Below are 24197 nucleotides of genomic sequence, written 5' to 3'. Positions count from 1 at the left end.
GGTGAACTATCCCATTAAAGAGTTCCCTCTTGTTTTAAATGCAATAACTTCAGGAATCTCCACTAATCTCTAAATAAAAACAGCGAGTAGAGTTTCCTATAATCAAGGTTACATTTAATCAGGTTATTAATCGATTTTTTTCTTTTTTATTGCTGAACGACTTCCTTGACGTCACGATTTCCGCGCGGTCCCCTTTAAGGTTGCCAGGGGTTACGGGCTCACATGTCAGAACGAGGAGAATTGACGTCAGTGGCGGCCGCTGATTGGCTGCTGGCCGTATCCGGTGGGGCAGCGGTCCAGGGCTCGGGGAAAAAAAATCGAAGCGAGGAGGATCTGGTAACGGTTCGCTCCTGAAAAACATCGTCCATCCCGAGTCTCTAGCGAAGGACTCGGCAGGAATTCTTACACTTTCCCGTGAGTATCCGCGTCTCTTCCAGTTCGCGGAGCGCGTGACCTCTGAACAGGCTTAAATGTGTTTCCTCCGTCGCTCGTTTGTTTATGATAGAGCTCAAGATGGCGTCATTACAGGAGAGCTTTGCCTTTGCACGGAGCTAGCAAGCTAGGCATCAAACCAGACGCGCTCTCTCACGTTACGCACGTCAAAAACATTCAAGCTGAAGTGCACGACATTCGTTGTTATCACCTTTTTGTTGTCGTCTTGTGTTTTTGAATGTGGGCTCGGTGGTATTTCTGTGGCTGTGAGTTACTTGGCTGCAGCCGTCAGCCTCCTCGTGAAGCCTTCCTGACCTAGACGATGGTTCACACAGGGCATTTGCTTCACGTTGTCTCTAAAGGCGATGACATTCACTCAGTTTGAACACCTTTCGTTCCTGTGCACCTTTCATCCTCCTCTGTTCTCTGTTGTCACTTTTTCAGCAAGGTCATTCGTGCATCGCCGTGTTGTATCAGATTGAATTGACAGCCCTGTTCTCAGTGTCAGCAGGGAGGAAGCTGCAGATCAGGAACCAACCAATTCACATATTAGCTGTATAATGTAGATGTTTTACATTAAATAACTGAGACGATTAAATAACTAATGTATAAGGCTGGTGAGTCCTATTGCCTGGAGCTGGTAATTTATACCACATGGTCTGAATATACTTCTGTATAAGGTTCAGATTAAAGCCACCCTGCCAAGTTTCCTCCACAAGTGTGTTTAGTGACAGCCTGGGCCAGCCTCATCTTTGATAACATGTCTAGTAATCTCCTTTAGACCTTGTCAGATTAGAAATTATCCAAATCCTATTATACTAATGCACATGCATGATGAACTTGCAGAGACGGGTTTTCTCCACAAGACTCTGTTGGCATAATTACATTTACTCATTTACAGTTTCTCATCTTAAATGCACTTATTGTTGGTTACAGCACAGGCCTTTTCCTCAGAGCACTCTCTGTACAAGCTGATATCATTGAGGCCGATCAGATGATCTGGGATCTGTCAGGCTGTTTTGCTCAGCAACAGTGTTGTGTCTTGAAATGTTGAAACCTCGAGCAAATGCACTTTCTTTTATGCTTTGGTCTGTTTCACACTGGATTGATTCACTGGCCTTCACCATTCGTCTAAAATTAGGCCTCGGCTGTGATAATGTTTCAGCTGTAGCTAGTTACTGTCTCTGTGACAGAGGGTTTCATTCAGGGTGGTGAAAAACTCTTAATTGTTTTGAATAAATAAACCCAACTAAAGTGTGTGTGTGTGTGTGTGTGTGTGCTGTCCCAATTTGTTGTCTCTAGACAGATATGTGTGATCGCATCATATGACCAGTTTTTATCCTTACATGTAGAAGCGCTCAGAGCCAAAACAACCCCCCCCATCTCTCTGTGCCTTCTCACTCTGGTTCGATTTTTCTCACATTCTCATGTTTGTCTGTCTGTCCGCGTCTCACCATGAAACACGGACACTGTAATTCAGTGTCGCTCTCTGGTAACGCACCTAGTCCGTGTTGTTCAGGGATGATCTGAAACCAAGCTCTTTTTTTCCTCGTTACTGTCCACTCTCTTCAGTACAAAGGTCAGAGGTCACACAGCAGCGTCGCAGTTGTCGTCATGGCATCTGGAAGTACGAACAGTGAGGAGGAGCGGAGCCTGAGGGAGTGTGAGCAGTACGTGCAGAAACACAACATTCAACAGCTGCTGAAGGACTGCATTGTCCAGCTGTGCACCTCCAGGCCAGACAGGCCCATGGCCTTCCTCAGGGAGTACTTCGAGAGGCTGGAGAAGGTTTGTGTGTGTTATTGGATTTGATTTGGTTGTCCTTACTCGTCAGTGGACAGAAAGAAAATCATTATACAGTGAAAGCTGAGCATCACATACTCATGTTACGCCACACAGTTACTATCTGTCTCATAGGACTGCTAATCTTTTCATAATCATAATTTATATTTATTTACATCTGGTAAGATTATATTTATTTTTAATAAAAAGCCAACTCAATTTAATAATTTTGAGAATTACTCAGAAGATGTCACAGACAGGGAGATTTCTCAGACATTCAGGTTCATGCACTTTGTTTTTATATGATGTCATCAATACTTGCGCTAACCTTTTGGATTTGAGCTTTTTTCCAAATGTTTTGATAGAGTACATCAGTATGTCCAAGAGCCACATAGCAATAATTAAGTAGGTTATAGTAATACATTCAAAATAAGATAATTAGCTCTCTATCTAAAAAGCTGACACCACTTTAATGTCAAACATGGTTACATTTCTGCACAATTATATGCATTAAGTATGACATTTTTTCTTCCCACTTTTTTATGTTGATTTGTTTGCTCAAATGTACAAAGTGAACCTAACGTTATGTCCTGTGATTTTTCTATAATATATATGCAAGGTCGGAATATGAACACTTTTGGATCAGGGTTGCAGAAGTCATGTTCAAAACCAGATACCTTTACTATATCAGTAAAAATCTAGATAGGCAAAGTTACTAATTCGTGATTAAATTACTCCTTAAATTTAACTAATGCAAACAAGTCCACATACAACAAATGACATTTCACAAATTGCCATTACTATGAAAAACTTAATGGTTTTCTGAAACTATGTATGCAATCTAAAATTGTTCATATTCAAAGTATTTGATCAAAAATAGGTTTATCATGGTTGCATATGGTTCGTCACTTTTTTATTTATCTGATTATTTTTAGGATACTCACCTGAGAGTGACTTCAAATCCTCTTGAAGTGTATTACAGTACATGCATATATAAAGTTATATGCACTGTAGTATATGTTTGTATCCTTTAGATGATCTGGTGGTTAAAAAAACATTCATTTATTTTAAGGAGGAACTTCACTGTAGTTTTTATCAGTTTTTTCTTTTGACCACTTTAGTTTTCTCTTTATGTTGTGTTGTGTTTTATGTGTTTCATATGTTTTAACATAAATTAACCTGAATGAACTGCAGCAGCAAATAACCTTGTTGCCTAATGCTGCTCTTTTTTTACACCGGCTCCATCCCTTTCCTTCCTTTCAGGAGGAGGCCAAGCAGATTCAGAACCAACAGAAGGCCAGCAGTTCCCGTTCAGACTCACGTGATGAGGAGGTGTCTCCACCCATGAACCCGGTGGTAAAAGGTCGCCGGCGGAGAGGAGCCTTCAGCGCAGAGGTTTACACAGAGGAGGATGCAGCCTCATATGTTAGAAAGGTAGATGCACACGTACACACATGAGCAAACAGCCTTGGAGTCTACAAGAGTGTGGCAACCATAGAATGAATATAAAGATGGACATGACAGCTCCCCAAAAGTGTCTTGAATGCCCCCTGATGGCTGGCTGCCAGTAGGGGTCATAATTCCTGCCTCCTCCATGTTAGTGGATGAGACATGGACCAAACTAACAAATCAGTACAAGCCAAATTGATTTTCCAATGAGAATGTCATTTTAGAGACTGGTCAAGCGTGTATCGAAGGGACCTCACTACCACAGCTACATCTCCAAAACACTACTGCACAGATTCTGGTTCCACGCGCACAAGATGGTGGCTTTCATATCTGGGATACGCTGCCATCTTTATCTAAAGTCTATGGTTGCAACACTTAAATCGACAACAATCTGATACCGTCACTGTTCTGAAAAGTTCAGTTGCTTTAGATTTGTTTGAAAGTCTTAAATGAGCAAAAACATTTGTTTTTTGTCTTCTAAGGTCATTCCTAAAGACTACAAGACGATGGCAGCCTTGGCCAAAGCTATTGAAAAGAATGTGCTCTTCTCCCACCTGGATGACAATGAGAGGAGGTATGCGTGAAACCGTCTTTGGTTTTTCAACTTTGGATATATGTGTAACTGTATTCAGTGAATCAGCTCACAAATCTTTTTTTTTTCCAGTGACATATTCGATGCAATGTTTCCAGTCACCTACATCGCTGGGGAAACAGTTATTCTGCAGGGTAAAGTTTTATCTTTCAACAAAAACTACTCCAGATTGAGAGTTGTGTGATTGTGATATTAACACTATCATTGTATACGTTCAGGTGACGAAGGTGACAATTTCTATGTTATCGACCAAGGAGAGATGGATGTGAGTATGTGATTCTGAGCATGGATAGACCTTAATGTTTAAACAATAAATAAATGGGAAGTTTTAAGTTTTCCCTTTTTGCCATTTGATTTTTTTACATTGGTTTCTACCCTGCTTATTTGACAGGTCTATGTGAACAACGAATGGGTGACCAGCATCGGAGAAGGAGGCAGCTTTGGAGAGTTGGCCCTGATCTACGGCACCCCGAGGGCGGCCACAGTCAGAGCCAAGACCAATGTCAAGCTGTGGGGCATCGACAGAGACAGCTACAGGAGAATACTCATGGTGAGGAGACATGTTATTGTTCTTGTGGGTCTGACGTAAAGGAAGATCACTGTTCATTTAGGTTTGGAACATGTTTTTTCTTTTCTCAAAATTTTCTTTTTCTGTGTACATTAGTTTTGGTTCCTGCTGTAACTAACTAATATCCTCATATCATCTAACTTTTATTGATTCTAATGCTGAGATGCTACATCAAGCTTTTTTAATGCAATTACACTAATACAAATATATTTCTCTTTAGGGAAGCACTTTGAGAAAGAGGAAGATGTATGAGGAATTCCTCAGGAAAGTGTCCATTCTAGGTGGGTTCATTTTATTTTGAAATCAGAAAAAAGGTAAAAATAGAAGAAGAGAAGCCACTTGTGTTCGCATTTGGGATTCAAATAACCTGAAAGAGCATTTAAAAATATCTCATATAAGAACAAAACTTTTAGATGAGACCTTTTTTTTGGTCCGTCGTCTCAGTTTAGAACTTTCTTCTGTGTTCTCTGTCCTCAGAGTCCCTTGACAAGTGGGAGCGTCTGACAGTCGCTGATGCCTTGGAGCCCGTCCAGTTCGAGGATGGACAGAAGATTGTCGTGCAGGGAGAGCCTGGAGACGAGTTCTTCATTATCTTAGAGGTATAAAGCTCGATCATTAACTCTCTCCACATACAAGCGAGATAGTTTTGTCCCAAATTCCAAGATTTTCCCTTCTGAAGTGTGAGGAGATGTCACGTGAAGTTAATTAGTGTTGATGGGGCGTCCATCATTGTTGCTCGTTTGGTTCCATCAGTTCTGTATTTAGCCGTTGGCCCAGTTTCACCAAACACTTCAGAAAGTGTTGGATCCACTTGTGACTTAAAGCTGTTTCATGTTTTCTGTTGAACTATTTCAATCCACATTTTATCCATGCACACGTGCCCTCTGGTGGCGATTGGAAAATGTTGCTTCACCTTCAACATTTATTTGATATAGTTGATTAAATGATTCTTCATTCTAGAGAAAATTAATCAGGAACTATTTTCATGATTGATTAATCGCTTAAGTTTAATTATAGTTTTGAATAATCGATAATTCAAGGCAATTATTGGCAGAAATAAATCACCTTTTACTTGCAGCCTTAATTTGATCAAATAAAGATAAAACCAAGCAGTAAATTAATTATTGCTTAAGGGTATTAAACTGGTGACACTCGACATGAACTCTGGTAAATATCCAGAAAATTGCATCCAGACATTTTCCAGAGTTTGCCTTTCACATATGAACGCAGCAGGAGATTGTCTGAGTCAGACGTGTTCTCAACAACAGGAAAATGTCTGGAACATTGAGGCGAGGGATGGTGCCAGGGTGGAGCCTGAAGGAGGCAGGACATTCCTTGTAAATTCCACTGCAGAAATCACATGTTTTTGTATATGTTGGCCCTAATCACCAAAAACTCTCAAATCTCTTTGTCTTTTCAAGTTGACAACTTCTTCTGTCTTCTTTGCACCTCTTTTTCATCCTGAGATTTTCTGTTCATGTGAAATGTCGTCAACTTGCTTCCTGTGAATTTTCTAGACATTTTCTTGCTGTATTCTCACATGGACATTTTCATTCTCATTGTTGTGTTGAATTGATTGAATGTGAAAACTCCGGGTCTAAAATTAATTGGCAACACTATCAAAAAAGAACAAACAAATAGAAACCACACATGCGTTTGTATTTTCTAACTAATGCACGATTCACGATGATTTACACGTAATGATGGATGTGTCATTAATTCCTGTTGCTTACCCTTGAGAGGAATTCGTGTGATTGGTTGATGCCTAATTGATGATTAATGAACCTGTGACTCAGTCATTTTTTTCCAATTTCAGAACCAACGTACTAATGTCGGATGCTTTTTAGCCGTTGAGCTCGTTAAAATAATACACTCTTATGGAGATAAAGATATGTTTTCCTCTGAGTGAAGCTGGTGAACCCTTAATCATCCATTTGTTTTTGTGTGTCTGTGTTTTCTTTTTGTTTCAGGGCTCTGCAGCTGTGTTGCAGCGTCGCTCAGAGAACGAGGAGTTTGTGGAAGTGGGGAGATTAGGACCATCTGACTACTTTGGTAAGAACTAACAGAGTCACAGCAGTCTTTGATTTCTTTTAATCGATTGGTGCTGTCAATTTGTGACTTAAGTGGAAACAGGACAGCAAGTCTCGATAATATGTTTGAAAATGGTAAAAGTATGAGAAAAGTCCTGCTTCTTGTGATCAACGAAAAGTTTTTTTTCTGGCAGCTTTTAAACACCCGGTTGCAAAGTGCTTTACAGGTTAAAGAGGAAGAATTGAAAGCAAATAATTAAAAGCAGTTTAAAGCTCACAAAGCATGAGAGCACAAATATAAGAATGTTACAGATGAGAAAAGAGTTAAAACAGATTTAAAATGAAAGAATATAAATCTTTAAATCAGAGCTAGATTTTACAGTGTGTGTTTGTCCGTGCTCCTCAGGTGAGATTGCTCTGTTGATGAACCGTCCCCGTGCTGCCACCGTGGTTGCCCGCGGGCCCCTCAAGTGTGTGAAGCTCGATCGGCCTCGCTTCGAGCGCGTCCTGGGTCCCTGCTCCGACATCCTCAAACGTAACATCCAGCAGTACAACAGCTTCGTCTCGCTGTCTGTCTGAAGGGGGGGCGTCTCTTCCCTCCCCATCCCTACCTCCCTCCCCTCCACTCCCTGCCCTCTCCTCTCCCTCTCTCCTTTTAGACCCAGGGTCCACCAATGCAATTTGCTTTTTTGTCACTTTTCTTCTTCTTCTTCTTTCTGTTCACTTTATCTCCCCCTCCCTCTTTGTTTTACACGCGGATGATTTCGTTGTTACCACCCGTCAGGCAGAGGTGACTTTTAGCCATTCACCAGCGCTTGTACCAGCTGCTGTACGCTACCTTGTAGGCACAGTTACATCACGTTTCTTATGTTATAAATGTATTTGCTGGTTATGGTTTTATTTTCAAATTAAACACATAACAGGATTGTTAGATCTGAAAGACATTTGGGTCTCACACTGATGAGACAGGACAATCAAACTTTACATGGCGCTTTGTTACAGATTTATGTTGAAGTGAAGAGGACTGATTCTTCCCCATTTAAGAGTTTCCTTTTTGACATCAGTTAGATAACCAGTGTAGAGCAGAACCTAGAAACTGTAGGAGGCAGGAAGTATTTGACTGCTTCGAGTTTAGTTTTTAGGTTTCAGCTGTGACCTGAAGCTCCGTTTCTTATTTTAAGGTTACCGTTGTGATTGGTATGATGAGATTGGTGATTTTTGCTTAGTTTGGGAGAGCTTGTGCAACTTAAAGGTTCTTATTTAATTGTGCAGCTACCAGGCTAGTGCCAAATGTTGGTTATTTTTAAAACGCAAAGATGCATAGCTGTGGAAATGCAGTGTGTGTTCTGTTCCCCCGGCTATTTGAAGCCCAAAAAACAGGAAGTAGTTATTATTACCCTTATCATCCTCTTAATCGGTAGAATGACCATACAAGAACTGCCTTGACTACTCTGAGGGAAAAAAAGTAAAAAAGAGAGGAAAAAAAAAACAAGAGTATTAAGTGTATTTCAGTATTCATTTTTTTAGTATATACCAAATAACTTGGTCACTCTTCTGCTATGGTTTGTATTCAAAATATTATAATAGTATAGAAAAAACGATCATTGTTCTATTACTATCATTGACTAAATGATAAACTTATGGTTTGGAGTGATGGTGATCTTAAAAAAATATGTTTAACTGTCTTTTGTAAACACTTATTTTTCCATAAATTCTATTTTAGGTGTCCAGTGCCACAAAGTAAATAAATGCTTCTTCTTGACAAAACAGTATGTAATTGTATTGTGTAAAACGTCATGGGTTCAAACTTTTTAACAATAGATCAAAGGGTAAATACAGGTTTATTGAAGTGACGTCTTGGAAGAAGATAAAAAAAAAGTTGAAGCAAACCAGGTGGTTTGTGGATTTTCAGGACATCCGAAGTATTTATGTACGGAAGCATCACAGGTGAGCTGACGGGCAGCGTGAGCAGATATTTATTTAAAACTAGTGTCATTGCTTATTGCCTATTTGAAAAAGGTGGCTGTCTTCTCATCAGAGTAGCTTGTGATCTGTTCTCTATGCTTACTTGGCATGATGTTTTAGGCATCCAGTGATCCGGTATGAATGGAAGCGTGAATTTAAAAAGAAAAACAAAAAAAAGCTGTGTCCTGCAGCTGCTTGCAGAAGCAGGAACTCTGTCAAATATTTGGTTTGTTACTCCCTAGCTTAACTGCTTCATGACTATTTAGATAAAATGTTAAGTCTTTTTCTTTTTTTCTTTCCTTTTTTTTTTTTTTAAAAGATCTTTACCAAATCACACAATGTTGACTTCTGGATTTTCAGCTCAACTCATCATTCCTGCTTCACTGTCTGATACCAGAAACCACCCAGAACCAGTCACATCTGTTTCTTTTTTTTTTTTTTGTCTCATTCAAAGCACTTGTACGCGCTCAGAACCGAGATGTGTGTTTGTACGTCCCAAACGATTTGATTTTGGTGCCGATTGCAGGGTCGTCAGATTAGCGATGAGAGTTTTTGTTCACAGACATTAGTGTTTTTTTTTTCTTTACAGTTGTTTGAGATATTCACGTGTTTCCTCCCTCAGCCCTCGGGTTGTCCTTGTGGATGTGGTCACATGTGGATTAATGTTTATCCTGATCCACAGGAAGTGACTGTGTTAGGGGCGAGGGTTTCATGCACCTTTTTGTCGCCGTATTGTTTTCCTGTAAATAGCGACATCACCGGTTTTATTCCAAAATGTTTCTAGCCACACTGCAATCGTCCCGGTTTGCCTTAGCTTACCTTACCTGGGCTTACAGTAGTAGTCGGTCACTCCTGCTAGCCCGACCTTCAGTGAGTTTGTTAGACCTGCCGCTCGAGAGAGAGAGCAGCAGGCGATCAGAGGACCATTCTTTTTCTATTCTACCCTGTATTCAGTTTGACCTCCTGTATGTGCAAAGATGTTTATCCTTTTGGTATAGATTGTTCCAGATGGCAGTTTAAGCAATAAAAAAGTAAAAATGATTCTGTTTTGTCTCACGCTTCGTTCTTTTTTTTAATACTTGTGTTACTGTTGCACTGACTTGGTTGAGTTCATGATGTTTATTGTCAAAACTGTGCTTATAATGTAACTTAATTAAATGAAATGCAATTTGTGAGAAACGTACAGCTTCAACTAATAATAATTTGCATTTGTGATTAATCTGCTAATCACTGTTCTATTGATATGTTTGGTATGTAAACTATAGCAGTGAAAAATGTGCACCCTAGTTTCCTAGTGTCTAAGTTGACACCCTCATGACTTGATAAGTTGGACCAACGATCAAAATATGAATTGAAATTGAATAAAAAGGATATAAAACAAATAAATGATTAATCAGTGTAGTTGCAAAGTAACTACATAACTATGATAATTCAAAACATATTTCTCGCTCTAGTCTCGTTAATTTTATGAGTTTAAAGGAAACGGACAAGATCAGTGCTAAGGGTGAAAAACTGTTTTGTACCTGCTTGTACCATTTAGAAAAAGATGTAATATGAATTTTGTCCACCAGGGGGGAACCTAATTCTACCCTAAATCTAAGGAATCTAAAGCCTCTTGTATTCACTCATTCCTGCTCAAAAATACTTAGTGTATTAAAATCGATGCCTACATTTTTAAATACACAACTTCTATCATTCTGCTCTTGTAAAGTCATTATTTAAAAAGACTTTGGTCAACAGGGTAGATATGGGTCCCCAAAATGTCTTCTTCAATTTAACAAACAAAACGCCTTAAGAGGAGAAGAATACAATTTTCTTGAATTCGGATCGAATGGTTCCTATTTTTTTTTTGTATGATTTTCAACTCTTAAATTTAATTGTATTTGGCTTTATGTGTGCTCACCTTGTACATCTCTGAATGTTCCTTAAGGAGGATATTTATGACTTCTGACAATTGAGGTCATATTTCCATGCAGTGATATTTGCTAATGATTAGCAAAAGTTTGAATTGATTATAATTAACTGTGTTAATTGTTTTTGAGAAAAAGCAACTTTGCTGCTTTAAAGTTGTTGCTCGTAGTTCTTCTGGGTTGAGAAAAGTCCAGGCTGTTCTTTGATATTCCTTAAAATAGCTGTGGTTGTTTCTTAATTTGAGTAAGAACAAATAAAATTTCAGACATGAAAACACATTTATAATTGGTTCAGCGCTGTAATATAACACATGTGTGGGTTGCTTTGGGTTTGCCGTGTCTCCGTCTTAGCCTGTTTTAGTTGACAGTGCTGTCGTAAAGCTCTTTAAACGCTCTGATGAGACAGAGAGGGATTACAAGTCTGGAAACTAGGGTGGAGTGAACTCAATGACTGTTTAGGAGGGAGCACTTTTCTCTCTGACACTGTTATTTACAGGTGATGATTGTTCTACAAAATTCACACAGTCATCACTTAAAATAACTTTATTTCCTCTTTATAACATCACATTGACGCCACAAAAATCCGTCTTTCCACAGTCAGAATATTCAAACAACTGATCCAGTGCATCACAGTGTTCTCACATGAACTCTGTAACTGATCTTAATGTGTTTGACAGTGAGGGTGTGAAATCTTGTGCATTCATTGATGGAGCCATTTTCAGACATGAACTCCAGAGAATGTCCGCGAAATTGGGTCCGGACTTTCTCCAGAGTTTGACTTTCACACATGAGCAACGCGCCAGGAGATTCTCCGCTCAGGCGTTGGCAATGACACCAGCGTTTTTGTTTTACGGCACGTCAACACCATTGTCACCTAAAGCTCTCTTGTCATCTTCACTAGTGTCTTCTATGAGTTTTTTCAGTTTTGCTTCTGTCGCCTGCTCCTTTGCAGTGAATCCAGCGGAGGATAGTCTGCTTTATCTCACAGGGTTAATTTGGACATTCTCCAGAGTTTTTACTAAAGCAGAAAGATAAAGTCTGGAGCCTCCCACTCGGACATTTGCAGTCTCACACAGGAGATTATCCGGAGTTCATTGCATGCCTGAAAACAGCTTTACCGCTTTCTTCAGGTCAAGTTAGTCTTTAGACGATCCTTAAAAGGTTTTCATTCATTTATGACCATGAGAGAAACAAAAGGAAATAAAAGCATGAGCTCACTCAGTGATCGGAATTCAAGGCCTGCAGTGATTCACATTCTGAACTTCCTCAATCAGTCTTCACAGCGTCTTCCTTTTATGGCTTGTTCCTTAAATCAAAACCATGTGAGCCCTGTTTGCTCACCAGGTGACTGAGCTTCACCATGAAGTCCTCTGTGCCATGAGGCGAGCCTGTCATCCTCTGTTACCTGTCCATTTCCATCTCTGTCACAGTCTTAGGTCTCTCTGTGGATTTGACAAAGTCCTTAGTGATCACCTCGTCCTCCCCCAGCCGTCGGACGCACCGCCGGACCACCCGCAGGATCTTCTGTAAACGGCGGTCCAGCGCCAAGATGTGAGGCTCCATCAGGATCGGCCATAAAGGGTCTCCCTCCAGGGACTCCCTCATCACGTCGCTGAGCCTAAACTCTGGTTGGGCCAGGAGCTGGAGCCGCAGCAGAGTGGAGCGCTTTATCCTGAGGAGGGAGTGGAGAAGACGGAATGATTTTTTGTTTCAAGTGAATTCATTTTGATCGACAGAAATAAAAGCTGGTCCTGCTGCATCTTACTCACATGCAGCACTGATTTAGAGGGGCCAGGATCGACATCTCATCTTGAGAGTGCTTCCCAAACCTGAACACATGATGTTGTGCATCATGAAGAATGCTATCAAACACTTTCACAATATGTTAATCCACAACAATTTTCTCTTCTCACCCTCTAGCATTGTCCAAGTGGAGGAGGAATCCTTCATCGCCAAACTTGGTAAAAACCTCATAGTGGTGTCTGTCCATGTTACCTGCAACCGAGCATCACAACTTTTACTGAGACACAAGGTGAGGTGTGTTCCGATAATGAAAGACCTGCTGGATATATGAAGAGCAGATAAAGTGGTGAAGAAATAAAAAACCTGTAAGGAAGTCGAAGATGGACATGTCGATGATGTTGAGGAGCCTGTTGCCAGAGTTATACGGATACAGCTGCTTTATGGTGTCACAGTAGAACGGATTTGCTTCCCACCTTTAAAATCCCACACAGACAAAGAGCAATGAGAACATTATATTCTCTTATGTGATATGAACAAACATATCTGTAACAAATTGACAAAACAGCGTCCATAATTTTTTCTTTATGTCCTCACAACATTTTCCCTGCAACATTTGGTTTGACGTGCTGTGTTTTACATCATGGCCGGGCAAATTTTGTTTCGGAGGAATTATCATAATGATGCACCACAACAACAGCATCTAAGAAATAATGAGGGGCTTCTATACGCTGCATTTCCTGTTATGTGTCACTAGGTGCCGATTAGCTTACTTATTGCACAAAACAGGAAGAGGTTTCAGGTCGTCTGGTCCTCGTGGGTTTCAAAAACAGTGGAGTGAAAAAGCATAAACGAGAAAAAAAGTCTTTGAACAAAGACACAAACATCCAATTTAGTCCAGTATTAACAGGATTTATGGGAAATGTGGCCTTTCATTTTATTTTGAAAATACTAGCTCTTATAATCTTGCTAAAGGCCACCGACCGTCTCAGCCACCAAATAATTCCAAACGTCTGTCTGTCTGTCTGTGTGACTCGAATCCCTGAGTGCTATGTGGAATTTTGTGCGAATTGAACACACAAATATTATTAAAATTTGAATTAACAGGCAGCTTTCACTTGGCTGCTTAACAGACCATTGAAATGGCCGAGATAAAATGGTGAAAACATTAAAAATATAAAAATATAATTGCAGATAAACCAGGCAGGATGAACACAAAGTTTTCTAACTTCACTCTGCATCAGACTGTTTATAAAAAGCTCTGCAAAAAACGTCAAGCACACAAACAATAAAAAGTGACAGTATGTTGTAGATTTGTTTGAGGAGGACTCACTGAGTACAAGGAATATTTCTGAAGTAGCTCAGGAGCTTTAACTCATGTTAGAAAACAGCCCAATCCAAACTGGCACTGCACTCGTGAGATAAAATGAAATTCCTCTGCAGAGGTTGAGGTCTTACTCTTCTTGTCCGGTGAAAGTGTACGATCGTACCCAGGGGTAGGGGATGGAGATGCGAGGGGCGATGCTGAGGCCAGGCAGGTAGGCAGACAGGGAGCCCTCTAGCAGGTCAGGGCTCCCGCACACTGCATATTCTGTCTTGCACACGTACAGGCACTTGGCAAAGAAGCACGTGTTGTTTGCTGTTTAGGGAGCGGAGCAAAAAACAGTGGAATACAAAATGAGTTTCCCGGTCACATATAATTACACGCTTTTTGATCAGCACGGCCTTCCCCTACAGCTGGGTATCAACAGTGAGAAGAAACATAAAACTGGAACCAAAAGAAGTGACAGTGAAGCGTAGGTTTGTATGTGCTTTGCTTGTTAACATTGAGTGGCTTACTGCAGATATTACAGTGTTACTGAAAATCAAATATCCGTCTCATTTATTTATAATATAGAATACACTTGCTGGTGAACATATTCTTCAGTTTTTCACCCTCGCCATAATTAAGAACATATATGACTGTAATTGTTTTGCAAAAGAAATCTATAACAAAAAAACATATAAACCCCCTAACTCCTTTAAACATCTCTTTAAACGGCTTTACACATTAACATAAACAACACAAGCTACTGTTCACATGAGGAGATTTATACCACTCTGATATTTGTTTGCTAAATATGACACTCACAGTTATAACCAGGAGATGGTAAGCCTAATAAGCTCAGCATTAACAGCTAGTCTGGCTCCTTTTCACTGACAGCAAAGCCAAATCTCACTTATTAACGCATTATATCTGATTTGTTTAAACTGAAATTTTATAAAACGATTAAAAAAATAAACAGTTGTGGTTTTACTGGAGATTATTTGCAGCGCTATAGGCCACAGTTGCTTGCCAAGAAATAGTCTGGCACACAAAGCACAACTTGGTGATTTTACACCGAAGATATATATAGTTTCGATTAGTGACCTTTAATGGAAATTGTCTTTTCAACATTTGGACAGGGCTGGCTAGCTGCTTCCTCCTTAGACTGTATATGAAGATGGACGACATGCTTCTCAAAAGTGAAGACAAAATGTAGAGATAGCCCTCTGGTAGTTGGTGCAATATAGTTCATAAACCTTGCCCCCTCCATGTTAGTAGATGGGACATGGACCAAACTAAAAAAACACAAAAGTCATTTTAAATAGTTCTGATCTCATTTTTTTTTTTTTTTGGTAACTTTAGTTCTATTAAGTTATTTCATGATATAAAAAAAGGTTGAACCATCATGATTGACAGGATTGGTTGAGTGCATGTATCAGCTCCAAATTATGTTATCGGTGCAAAATGTCAGCGTCCATCTTTGTCGACTGTGGTTTCCCCGTTTCCTGTCTTAATGCCAAGCTAAACCAACTCCCTCCTTGCTATAACGGTTAGCTTTATATTTAATGGACATAAGTGTGGTGCTGATCTGCTCATCCAACTACGGTTTTTTGGGAAATGTCAAACTTAAAAAACGGTCTGCTGGTGCTTTACCCGGGGAGGTGAAGAAGACAGCTCGAAGGTCTTCGGTTAGCGTGACTTGGAGGACTTCTCCTGTGACGTTTACCAGCCTGCCAGCTACGGGCGGGACCCTCCGGAAGTCTAGGATCCTATTAAAAACATTGATGAAATTCAGAAACCCTATTGCAAAAAAAAATTACTTTTTGCTTTTGTGCAAGGAAAAGTTTATAGTTCACACAGTTTACACTTATGTAAGTGTAATGTGAACCCCCTGGAGATGATGGTATCTCTTACCTCATTTCACAGGAGCCCACGGTGGGTTTTTACTGATTCTTATCAATGAATGTATCCTATTGACATCCTCTGCCAGACTGGCTGGGTTCATATACACTACTAAAAACATATACCTCCCCGAGGGCCACATTTCACTCACGTCTCACAGTAATCACACAACAATCACTGTGCGCAGCTGAGTTGCTGTTTCTCAAAATTCCCAGCATTCCCCAGCTACTGATTGCGAGCGATAAATGATAAAGGCTTCTGGCAGAAAAGTCAGACACAACAGAGAGATGACACACTGCGACAGATTAAAAACACAAGTCCATAAATTACAAATAGGAAAGAGCAGAGAAGTGATCTCAATCTTGTTTTTGTTGGGAGACAGTTAGAAACTTGATGATTCTTACATAAAAAACCTTATCGACTTTTAAATATCAGCAGATACATACTGTGCAACAATGATATTTTAAGGTGGAATTACAGTGATTGAATTGTTGACGTGTCTTTTGTGGTGAAGTGATGACTGGCTGCTTAATGACACTGTCTGGCTCGGATGACTGTATTTCACAGTGAATCACCTCATCTCAGCTAATGTACAATTACACAATGATGTACGTGTGTGTGTGTGTGTGTGTGTGTGTGTGTGTGTGTGTGTGTTTGTGTATCCTTGTGTGTGTCCATGGACTGTGGTTTACTCAGATTAGCGAGTTGAGAAATCCTAGGTTGCAAAAATGATCGCAAACATGTTGCAATCTTTGTGGATTGGGTTGGGTGGTTTCTCTGTCAGCACCAGGAGATATATATATGCTGAGCGTGTGTCTGTAGGTGTGTGTGTGGTCCCACAAGTGTGTGCATTTTTAACAGAATGTATTTTGTTTTGTTTATCAGAGGTATCCTGTTACAAGAATGCTGCAATATCTCTGCATTGTCATCCCTGCTCCTCTGAGACACATTACAAATGCATTTTTATTTTATGGTAATTTTATAAATTGTATAGTCTATTGCTATACTAACAGTACTTAGAGGCTATACCAAAGCAGTGTAATACATGCTCATGTCAGCATGCTAACAGGTATAGCTAATGGTTACCATATTACCCATATTATATGATAATCTTATATATTAATTATATGCTTATTAGCAGTAAACACAGTATTTTCAGGTTTTTAGACACTGAACAAAGACAATTTCAACTTGGTAACTTATCCTGTGTGCATCTAAAACAATAAAAATTAAGATTCAATTGTTTGTGAATGTGTGACAGAGATCTATAGTAAAATGGGAAAAAACTAATAGGAGCTAATGAGGCTGCACCTGTCCAGGTGAAAGGCAGCGATCTCTGCATTGTGCCTCTGGAAGTCAACGAAGTAGAAGAAGTCCTCAGGAGTCTGCTCATCCCTCTGCTGCCTGACACACACACACACACACACACACACACACACACACACACACACACACACACATACACACACACATACACACATAAACACAACAACAAATACTGTAATTTTAACAGATACTAGATGATTTAGCCTCAGACAAACTATATAGCACACACCCTGAGATAATATCCCGTAATATAATGAATGATATGTAACATTTTCATGGACACAAGCTTCAGAACCACATATTGTCTGTGTTGGTGGGATAGACATCTTGATGCTTCACCCAACAAAAAATCTTATTGGTGGACTAGAGTGTGTTTTCATACATTAGAATCCTGTTTTTCTTCCCTAATCCAGTTTTTCTTCCCTAATCCAGTTTTTCTATTCACAATTTCACATTTGTAACCTGAAAAAACAGGTTATTCCCCCGACCAACTGGCTTTTGCTTCACATCCAATGAGATTGTTTCGAAAATCAGCCTTAGGTATTGGAGCTAAGCCATGGAACAAAATACAAAACATCCTTACATTAAGTATATGTCTCTACCCTTCAGGCATTTTAGAAAGGTGTGTACCTGCCGCCATATCCTGGTTCCTGAAACTGAAATAAGCTGTTTGCATGACTGCAACTCATCTGCATGCACTTGACACACTGTGATGATTCTCTGCAACTTTTACAGGTGCACCATTGAGAGTATCCTGACTGGCTGCATCACCGCCTGGTATGGCAGCTGCACCGCCCTGAACCGTAAGGCTCTACAGAGGGTGATGAAGTCTGCTCAGCGCATTACCAGGACGGAGCTGCCATCCATGGAGGACCTCTACACCCAGCGGTGTAGGAAGAAGAGCAACTGGATCATTAAAGACCCTGATCACCCAAACCATAAACTGTTCTGCCATCTGGCCAACATTACCGCAGCATCCAGGCCCGCACCACCAGGCTCAGAGACAGTTTCATCCTCCAGGCCATAAGACTTTTAAACTTCTCCCATCTGTCATAATTCATCTTTCTGCACCTTACAATATTTGCACTACATTTTTATTTTATATATTCTATTCATTTTTTATATTCTTTTTTATTTTTTATTTATTAAGTTATTATTTTTTCCATGTGTAACTACTGAGCATGGCTAAAGGGGAGCCTGGGACTCAAGCATTTCAACTGCTAAATGTAATTGTTGTGCATATGACAAAAAAACCCTTGAATCTTGAAAAAGAGCCCCCTTACATGATGCTTCAGTCCTCACCTCATTGGTTTGAACATGGCCTTGGCGAAGTTCTGCATTTTCAGAGCCAGTTTCAGGTGATGTCCACTGGGTTTCACCACTGTAATAAAGAGACGGAAGAAACAAGAAGCATGAGGTCCTCAGTGATGTTGAGTACACGAGTGGAGTTTAGCAACTTCATACACACATTTCCTGTACAATACAGTTTACAGAAACAGACAGACTACTACTGAATCCTGAAAACATGACAAACACTGAGCAACAGGTAACAAAGTCATTATTAGTTTTTTAGCTTAAATCCCCAGATGTCAGTTCAAACAGTTTCCAGCTCTGCCTGTTCCCTGTGATACAGTAATTGGGGGTTGGTCAGTCAGTTTTTACTCTCTCTGCTACTATATCATGCTCTGTCGTGCTGCATAGCACAGTCACAACAGGAGGCCTGTGACCACACGCAGTCAAACTCCAGAGTATTAATAGTTATAAAAATCATAAAAACTTTACAATCTCTTCCTTTTTTCGCTCTTTGGTGACTGAAGTAATGAAAATCTTATGAAGGTTAAATTTAAACAGATTTTTTTGTTGCATTTCTTCTTGGCAGTGAGGGATGTGTGGTCTGCTGCACAGTAAAACATTACTGTTTAGTAAGACATTACTGTGCAGCAGTTCTGGAGAGGCAGGGTGAGGATATATTGTTGGGAGAAAAATACAAATTATAAAACTATTTATATTTCTACATTGAAAAGTGTACTGCAGCCTTTACATGCATTTGTAGTAAAGTCTCAGTCTCATTACCACCAGGTTCTGTGCTCACTCCTGTCCATCTGTTTGTTGGTTGGTTTGTTAGTGAAGAACCTGTTGAAGTTTGGTGTGGACTCAGATCAGGGGGCTGATCCTGACATTTTTTTTCACTTTCTTTAACATTGTGAGATTGAAAATGTTTTTCAAGGTTTTCTCAGGAAATATAGTTCATGGATCTTGATGAAAATCCTGCATGTTTAGAGAACCTATGAGTGTGTGCAATTTGTTTAAATGTAAGGGGACTGTTGGACCCTGGTGCTGGTACATGTGCCATCCAAGTTTGTTTGTGGTTAGTTGGTTGTTTCTTTGTTTGTTAGCAGGATTATGAAAAAAACTGCAGAACAGATTTACACAAAACTTGGTAGAGGTATAAAACATGGGCCAAGAGTGAACCCACAAAAGTTTGGTGATGAAATTTACAGATCAAGAATTTTTTTCACTTTCATTAACACTGCAAGATTTCTTGACACTGTTACCAACAGTACCAGTAACATACATTTTGCAATTTTGGTTTGCATCCTCATGTTTAGAAGCTCAGACGGAGATCTTTTTTTTACTTTACCAGGCAAGTCATTCAGAACCTTTTCTCATTTACAGTGACAACCTGTAAGTGCCTGTGAGTGCAGGGGGAAGGAGGAGAGAGGTCATAGAAAAGAGGACCGAAAACAAAAGATGACAGCGTAGGTGGCGGTTGGTTTGTAGGTTGAAGCCTGAATACAGGCTTCACTCTGAACGTGCAAGCTTTCAACATTTAATTAAGACTGCTTTTGAACATAAATGAAAGCTTGTTTTGTTTTCCTTTTTTTTCCTTTGCCCGGAGCATGTGTCTTATACAAATCTGACTTTTGGTGCCAAATGAAAACCAAAATCCTCACTATCACAAAGGCAGCAGTGTGTTTGTGTGTCACGGTGCCGCCAAGCACAGCAGAGAAGAGGAGCAAAACATAATAAAGGCCGAACAAAGGAGCCAGTCAGGAATCGAACACGCTATACACAAAATATAGGGCTACGCAACATGAGGACATGAGATAAAGAACATCAAGTCTTACAATATAAAATTCTGACTTGACTTGAACATACCTTGGGTACAATCGCAGTTTCCTTTCAGGGCCTTCTCATCTTGGGTGTAATCTGCAAGACGTAATTAATAATCAATAATCAACAATCAACCACCTCTGACTTGGATGGGTTCATTGTTAGTAGCATCTCTATCAGCCTCTAAAAAAAGGAGCTAAACCTGCAGAATGTGTCACACATGTAAGATGGTGAAAAATAGAGAAACAGAAACAGAGAGAGTAACGTCTGTTTTAGTCAAAACCGATGTTAATCATTTTTTACAGACATACAGGTGTTGTTAATCTCATCCATCCCTGACCTGCGTTGACAATTGGCATGCTTCCCATGTCCTTGAGCAGTTGTGGGACGGCCAGGTCATCGCGGGAATACAGGGCGTAGCGGCTGATCCCCAGGTGGAACTTCAGCCAGCTGGCGTCAGGGTCAAAGGTCACTTTATGTTGAGTCAGAGTTGTGTTGGAGAGAGCCGCCGCCTCGCTGTAGAGTTTCATGTGCCTACATGCAGAGCGACATGTCGAACAAAGCGTACAGTAACCAAGGCCAAACCACCGTCCTCCGTATACTTTACACAACACAGACAGTTTTATGGGCAGTGTTTTATTTTGGAAAGACCAAAGAGGGCAGAGTGCGTTCAACAGGTTTTCAGAGCAGTAGATTTTGCAAGAATGTTTTAAAACAAAGAGGATATGAGGAAGTATGTGATGATACAGACATTTACGTAATTCATTACATACGCCCTGTTTTATAACATGTTCTGTTTGACCGATTCTCCCTGTTGGCCAAGTTTTCTCTCACATATAGACAACTATTAGTTATCTTATACTTCTATTCTTACTACTACAACTAATAATAATACTACTAATAATATATGTATAAGTTTAAGTTGTATTGCACTTAAGACAAAGCAGAAATGGGAAACTGCAGTGGCGATTGCAAAAATGCATTCACACAGATAAAAAAAAGAAATAAAAGCAATAAAAAAAGGCTCTCTATTGTTCCTACAAGCAGCTGTGACATAAGTTTGTCCACGGCCTCCTCTTCCTCTCCTCTCCTCTCCTCTCCTCTTTGCTATACTTAAAGTTGGAGCAAGAATAATCTGAGTGCAACACAAATTAGTCTGTGGTACGAGCGGCACCACATCACCAGACTAGCTGACCGCGCTGAGTGGGACGGTCATCAGCCAACCCAAACAAACTCCCACCACGGTATAATTTAACTGCGATAATGGAGCAAAAAGGGTTATGAATAGGAGTTTGTGCATTGGTCATCCTTCCGACTCATCATATCAGGTCAGAGCTAAACATAATATTAATAACATGGAGACCGTGCAAGTGTCAATAACATGCAGTGTTTGCTAAGAGGGACACACACACACATATGTTCACAGGTTGACCAGGAAATTAATTACTAGACTGTTTCCTCTTCCAGAATGAAAATCAAACTGGCTTCACCTGAAAGCTCCCGTCATTAAGCTCGCACTAGGTGTGTTTGCTGCAGTTGAGAGGATATTGCATGATATTGCAAGTCTTAAATGAGCCTTTGGGCTATTTGTTGTTTTATGCAGCAGCAGCAGGGAGAGGAGATCCATCCTATGCTCGTATTTCTTCTTAGTTTCCACTATAAGAGCCCAAAATCTTTGTCTCTCGGAGTGAGCGACTGGATAGATAGACAGCCTCACAAGCCAAGACAGCTCCGGCTCCCACAGATTAAGATAAGCTTAAGCAGTTTTAAATCCTTGTTTACCTTAAAGAGAGCAGTGTGCACACACACACACACACACACACACACACACACACACACACACACACACACACACACACACACACACACACACACACACACAGAGTAACATGTTTGTGAGGGTTTTCTCTGCCACCAGCCCCACACTGGACTTTTTATGACTCAGAACTACACACCCTGAGGCCTGTCTGCGGGTAAACATCTGTTATCATGGACACAGTGTGTTTATGTGCATGGATGTGTGTGTGTGAGTGTGTGTGTTTGGCCGTCATGTCACTGACCCTGGCTCTTGACCACAGTCAAGCCCCAGCATGTGATTTCAGAGAGGGGATTTTTCAGATTTCTTCTTTCAAAATAAAGTAATGCAACAGTGATAAAAGTCAAATTTAAAGATGCTAAAATCAGACATTGCAAAATCAATCACAGTCTGCACTGAAATCAACAGTGTCTCCGTGTGGTTCTTCTCCAGAGTCGAAAAAAACTGACCTTTCCCAGCGTGACACCTTCCTCCTGTAGTACTCCATCAGCAGCTCGGCCTGCAGCAGCCTCTCCTCTGGCCCCAGCACCGGAGTCTGGATGTTATACAGTGGGTGAGCAAACAGCCTCTCCATCTTCGAGCCTCCACCCTTGGGGCCAGCCGTGGTAGGGGCCAGGGCTGACGAGGAAGTCCAGTTGTAGAGCTGCGGGGTGGCGAGGCCCCCCTGCACCGGCAGGCTGAGGTTGTCGGGACCACATGAGCAGAAGTGCCTGGATCCCACGCTCCGCAGCTTTGGCAGGAGAATGAAGTAAAGGTCGGCGGAGAGGATGGCTGTGAGGGTCGCGGCCAAGAGGAGACGGTCTCTCCTCATCATTGAAACAGAGGGAGGAGGACTGTGGAGAAAAAAGCAGGAGAGAAACCTAGAGAAAGTCCTGAGTGTGTGCAGCTGCAGAGAGTGAGAGGCATCACTCGCAGTCTCCCACACAGACAGAGAGGCAGAGGCGAGAGGGAGGCAGCCAGAGGTTGGTCCCAGTCTCTCTCTCTTTCTCTTTTCTGTCTGTGTTTTAGTCTGCTCCTTCCAGACTCACTTCTCCTCCTCCTCCTCCTCCTCCTCCCTTGGCAGCAGCAGAAGAGGAAAGAGCCGAGCCGAGAGCGAGCATGTGTTTGCAACAGTCACTGACAGTTCGGCTGCTTCCAGGGACCTGGTGCTCCGAGTACAAGAGGGCGAGGGAGCGTGTGTGTATATAAGAGAGAGAGAGTGAAGGGGGAGTGTGTGTGCATGTGAGAGACACTAAGGGGGGAGTGTGTGTGCGCATGTGTGTGTGTTGATCGTGTGTCGGCGCAGGTATGTACACAAACTTAAAATGACAGGTTTTCAAACTGAGTGTGCGCAGCGAGGATGCAGACCCCCCCCCCTCTCTCTCTCTCTGTCCCCCTCTCTCTCTCTCTCTTTCTCTTCCTAGTAACAGTAAGGGGTGGAGACTTTTTCTTATCACGGATCTCAATGAAACCACATCCAGCTGATGTCTCCACTCTGATGCAAAGTGTGTGTGTGTGTGTGTTTGTGTTTGTGTTTGTGTTTGTGTGTGTGTGTGTGTGTGTGTGTGTGTGTGTGTGTGTGCAGCTGTAGGTGTCCATGCCCAGCAAACTTCCTCACTGATTTGTGGCAGGCCAGTTGTGAGCATGCATGTTCAAGAATGCACAGAGGCAAGATTCCCTCCCCTCCTGTCATCGTCTCGTCTCCCCCTGCTGTCCCATATCAAGTAAAATCAACTTTCACTCCTTCATCTCATCAAATCCCCTCTCCTCCTCCTCCTCTCATCCCTGCTTCAAATTTCCTCTGCTCCTCCATCATCTTACCTGCCTCGCTCCCTCCTATTCTCTTTTCCTTTCTCCACCTTGTCTTTTTTTTTTTTTTTTTTGCCACAGACCTCCAGTCTCTCTCCCTCCAGGCAAAAATTCCCAGCTGCACTTTCCTTCCTGCTGCAGTTCCCACACGTGAATCCCTCACTTTTCTGCTGAGCTGCAGAGCGACACCGAGAGTTCAGAGTTGCTGGAAAATGAAAACACAAGTTCTTGCAGCACTTAGAAATGCAGGAAAAGGAAAAATCAACACCTCCCTTCATTCACATCAGGCAACCTTGTCTTTACTCCCCCTCCTCTCTTTGATTCCTGTGAAGTGTATAAATTACGCTGCTTGTTGCCCCGTGTCTGCTCTGAAAGCCCTGAGCAACTCTATAGTAAGGCAACAAGGATATTGCAGGGCATTTCCCAGCCTGCATCTGCACTGTTGTTACTGTGGTATTTTGGAACATCTGTCGTCTG

The 24197-nt window shown here is 41.1% G+C and overlaps 2 protein-coding genes across 2 annotated transcripts; one reads left to right on the top strand and one right to left on the bottom strand.

Moving 5' to 3' along the window:
- Positions 1-134: 134 nt before the first annotated feature.
- LOC109627048 (cAMP-dependent protein kinase type I-alpha regulatory subunit) lies at positions 135-9859 on the top strand. Its single transcript, XM_020083406.2, has 11 exons — positions 135-414; positions 2005-2220; positions 3478-3648; positions 4146-4237; positions 4328-4389; positions 4474-4520; positions 4647-4805; positions 5044-5104; positions 5301-5422; positions 6794-6875; positions 7260-9859. The coding sequence occupies exons 2-11, from the start codon at positions 2047-2049 to the stop codon at positions 7430-7432; spliced, it is 1143 nt and encodes a 380-aa protein (XP_019938965.1). The 5' UTR covers positions 135-414; positions 2005-2046; the 3' UTR covers positions 7433-9859.
- A 1397-nt stretch (positions 9860-11256) lies between these two features.
- On the bottom strand, positions 11257-23090 carry fam20a (FAM20A golgi associated secretory pathway pseudokinase). The gene is made up of 11 exons (XM_020082720.2): positions 22382-23090; positions 20457-20650; positions 20162-20212; positions 18305-18383; positions 16988-17080; positions 15428-15543; positions 13927-14107; positions 12835-12944; positions 12642-12723; positions 12498-12557; positions 11257-12400 (listed from the first exon to the last, which is right to left on the bottom strand). The coding sequence occupies exons 1-11, from the start codon at positions 22744-22746 to the stop codon at positions 12130-12132; spliced, it is 1602 nt and encodes a 533-aa protein (XP_019938279.1). The 5' UTR covers positions 22747-23090; the 3' UTR covers positions 11257-12129.
- Between the last annotated feature and the right edge of the window lie 1107 nt (positions 23091-24197).

The sequence above is a fragment of the Paralichthys olivaceus genome, chromosome 21 (genome assembly GCF_024713975.1).
Source record: "Paralichthys olivaceus isolate ysfri-2021 chromosome 21, ASM2471397v2, whole genome shotgun sequence".
NCBI classification, from domain to species: Eukaryota; Metazoa; Chordata; class Actinopteri; order Pleuronectiformes; family Paralichthyidae; genus Paralichthys; species Paralichthys olivaceus.
This window is presented reverse-complemented; position numbering and strand designations above follow the sequence as displayed.

Coding starts and splice junctions, on each gene's coding strand:
- LOC109627048 (XM_020083406.2), top strand. CDS start 2,047: ATGGCATCTGGAAGTACGAACAGTGAGGAGGAGCGGAGCCTGAGGGAG. Junction 4,238..4,327: donor CTGGATGACAATGAGAGGAG/GTATGCGTGAAA, acceptor TTTTTTTTCCAG/TGACATATTCGATGCAATGT. Junction 5,105..5,300: donor CAGGAAAGTGTCCATTCTAG/GTGGGTTCATTT, acceptor CTCTGTCCTCAG/AGTCCCTTGACAAGTGGGAG.
- fam20a (XM_020082720.2), bottom strand. CDS start 22,746: ATGATGAGGAGAGACCGTCTCCTCTTGGCCGCGACCCTCACAGCCATC. Junction 14,108..15,427: donor TGTCTTCTTCACCTCCCCGG/GTAAAGCACCAG, acceptor CTCCCTAAACAG/CAAACAACACGTGCTTCTTT. Junction 12,724..12,834: donor CATCTTCGACTTCCTTACAG/GTTTTTTATTTC, acceptor GCTCGGTTGCAG/GTAACATGGACAGACACCAC.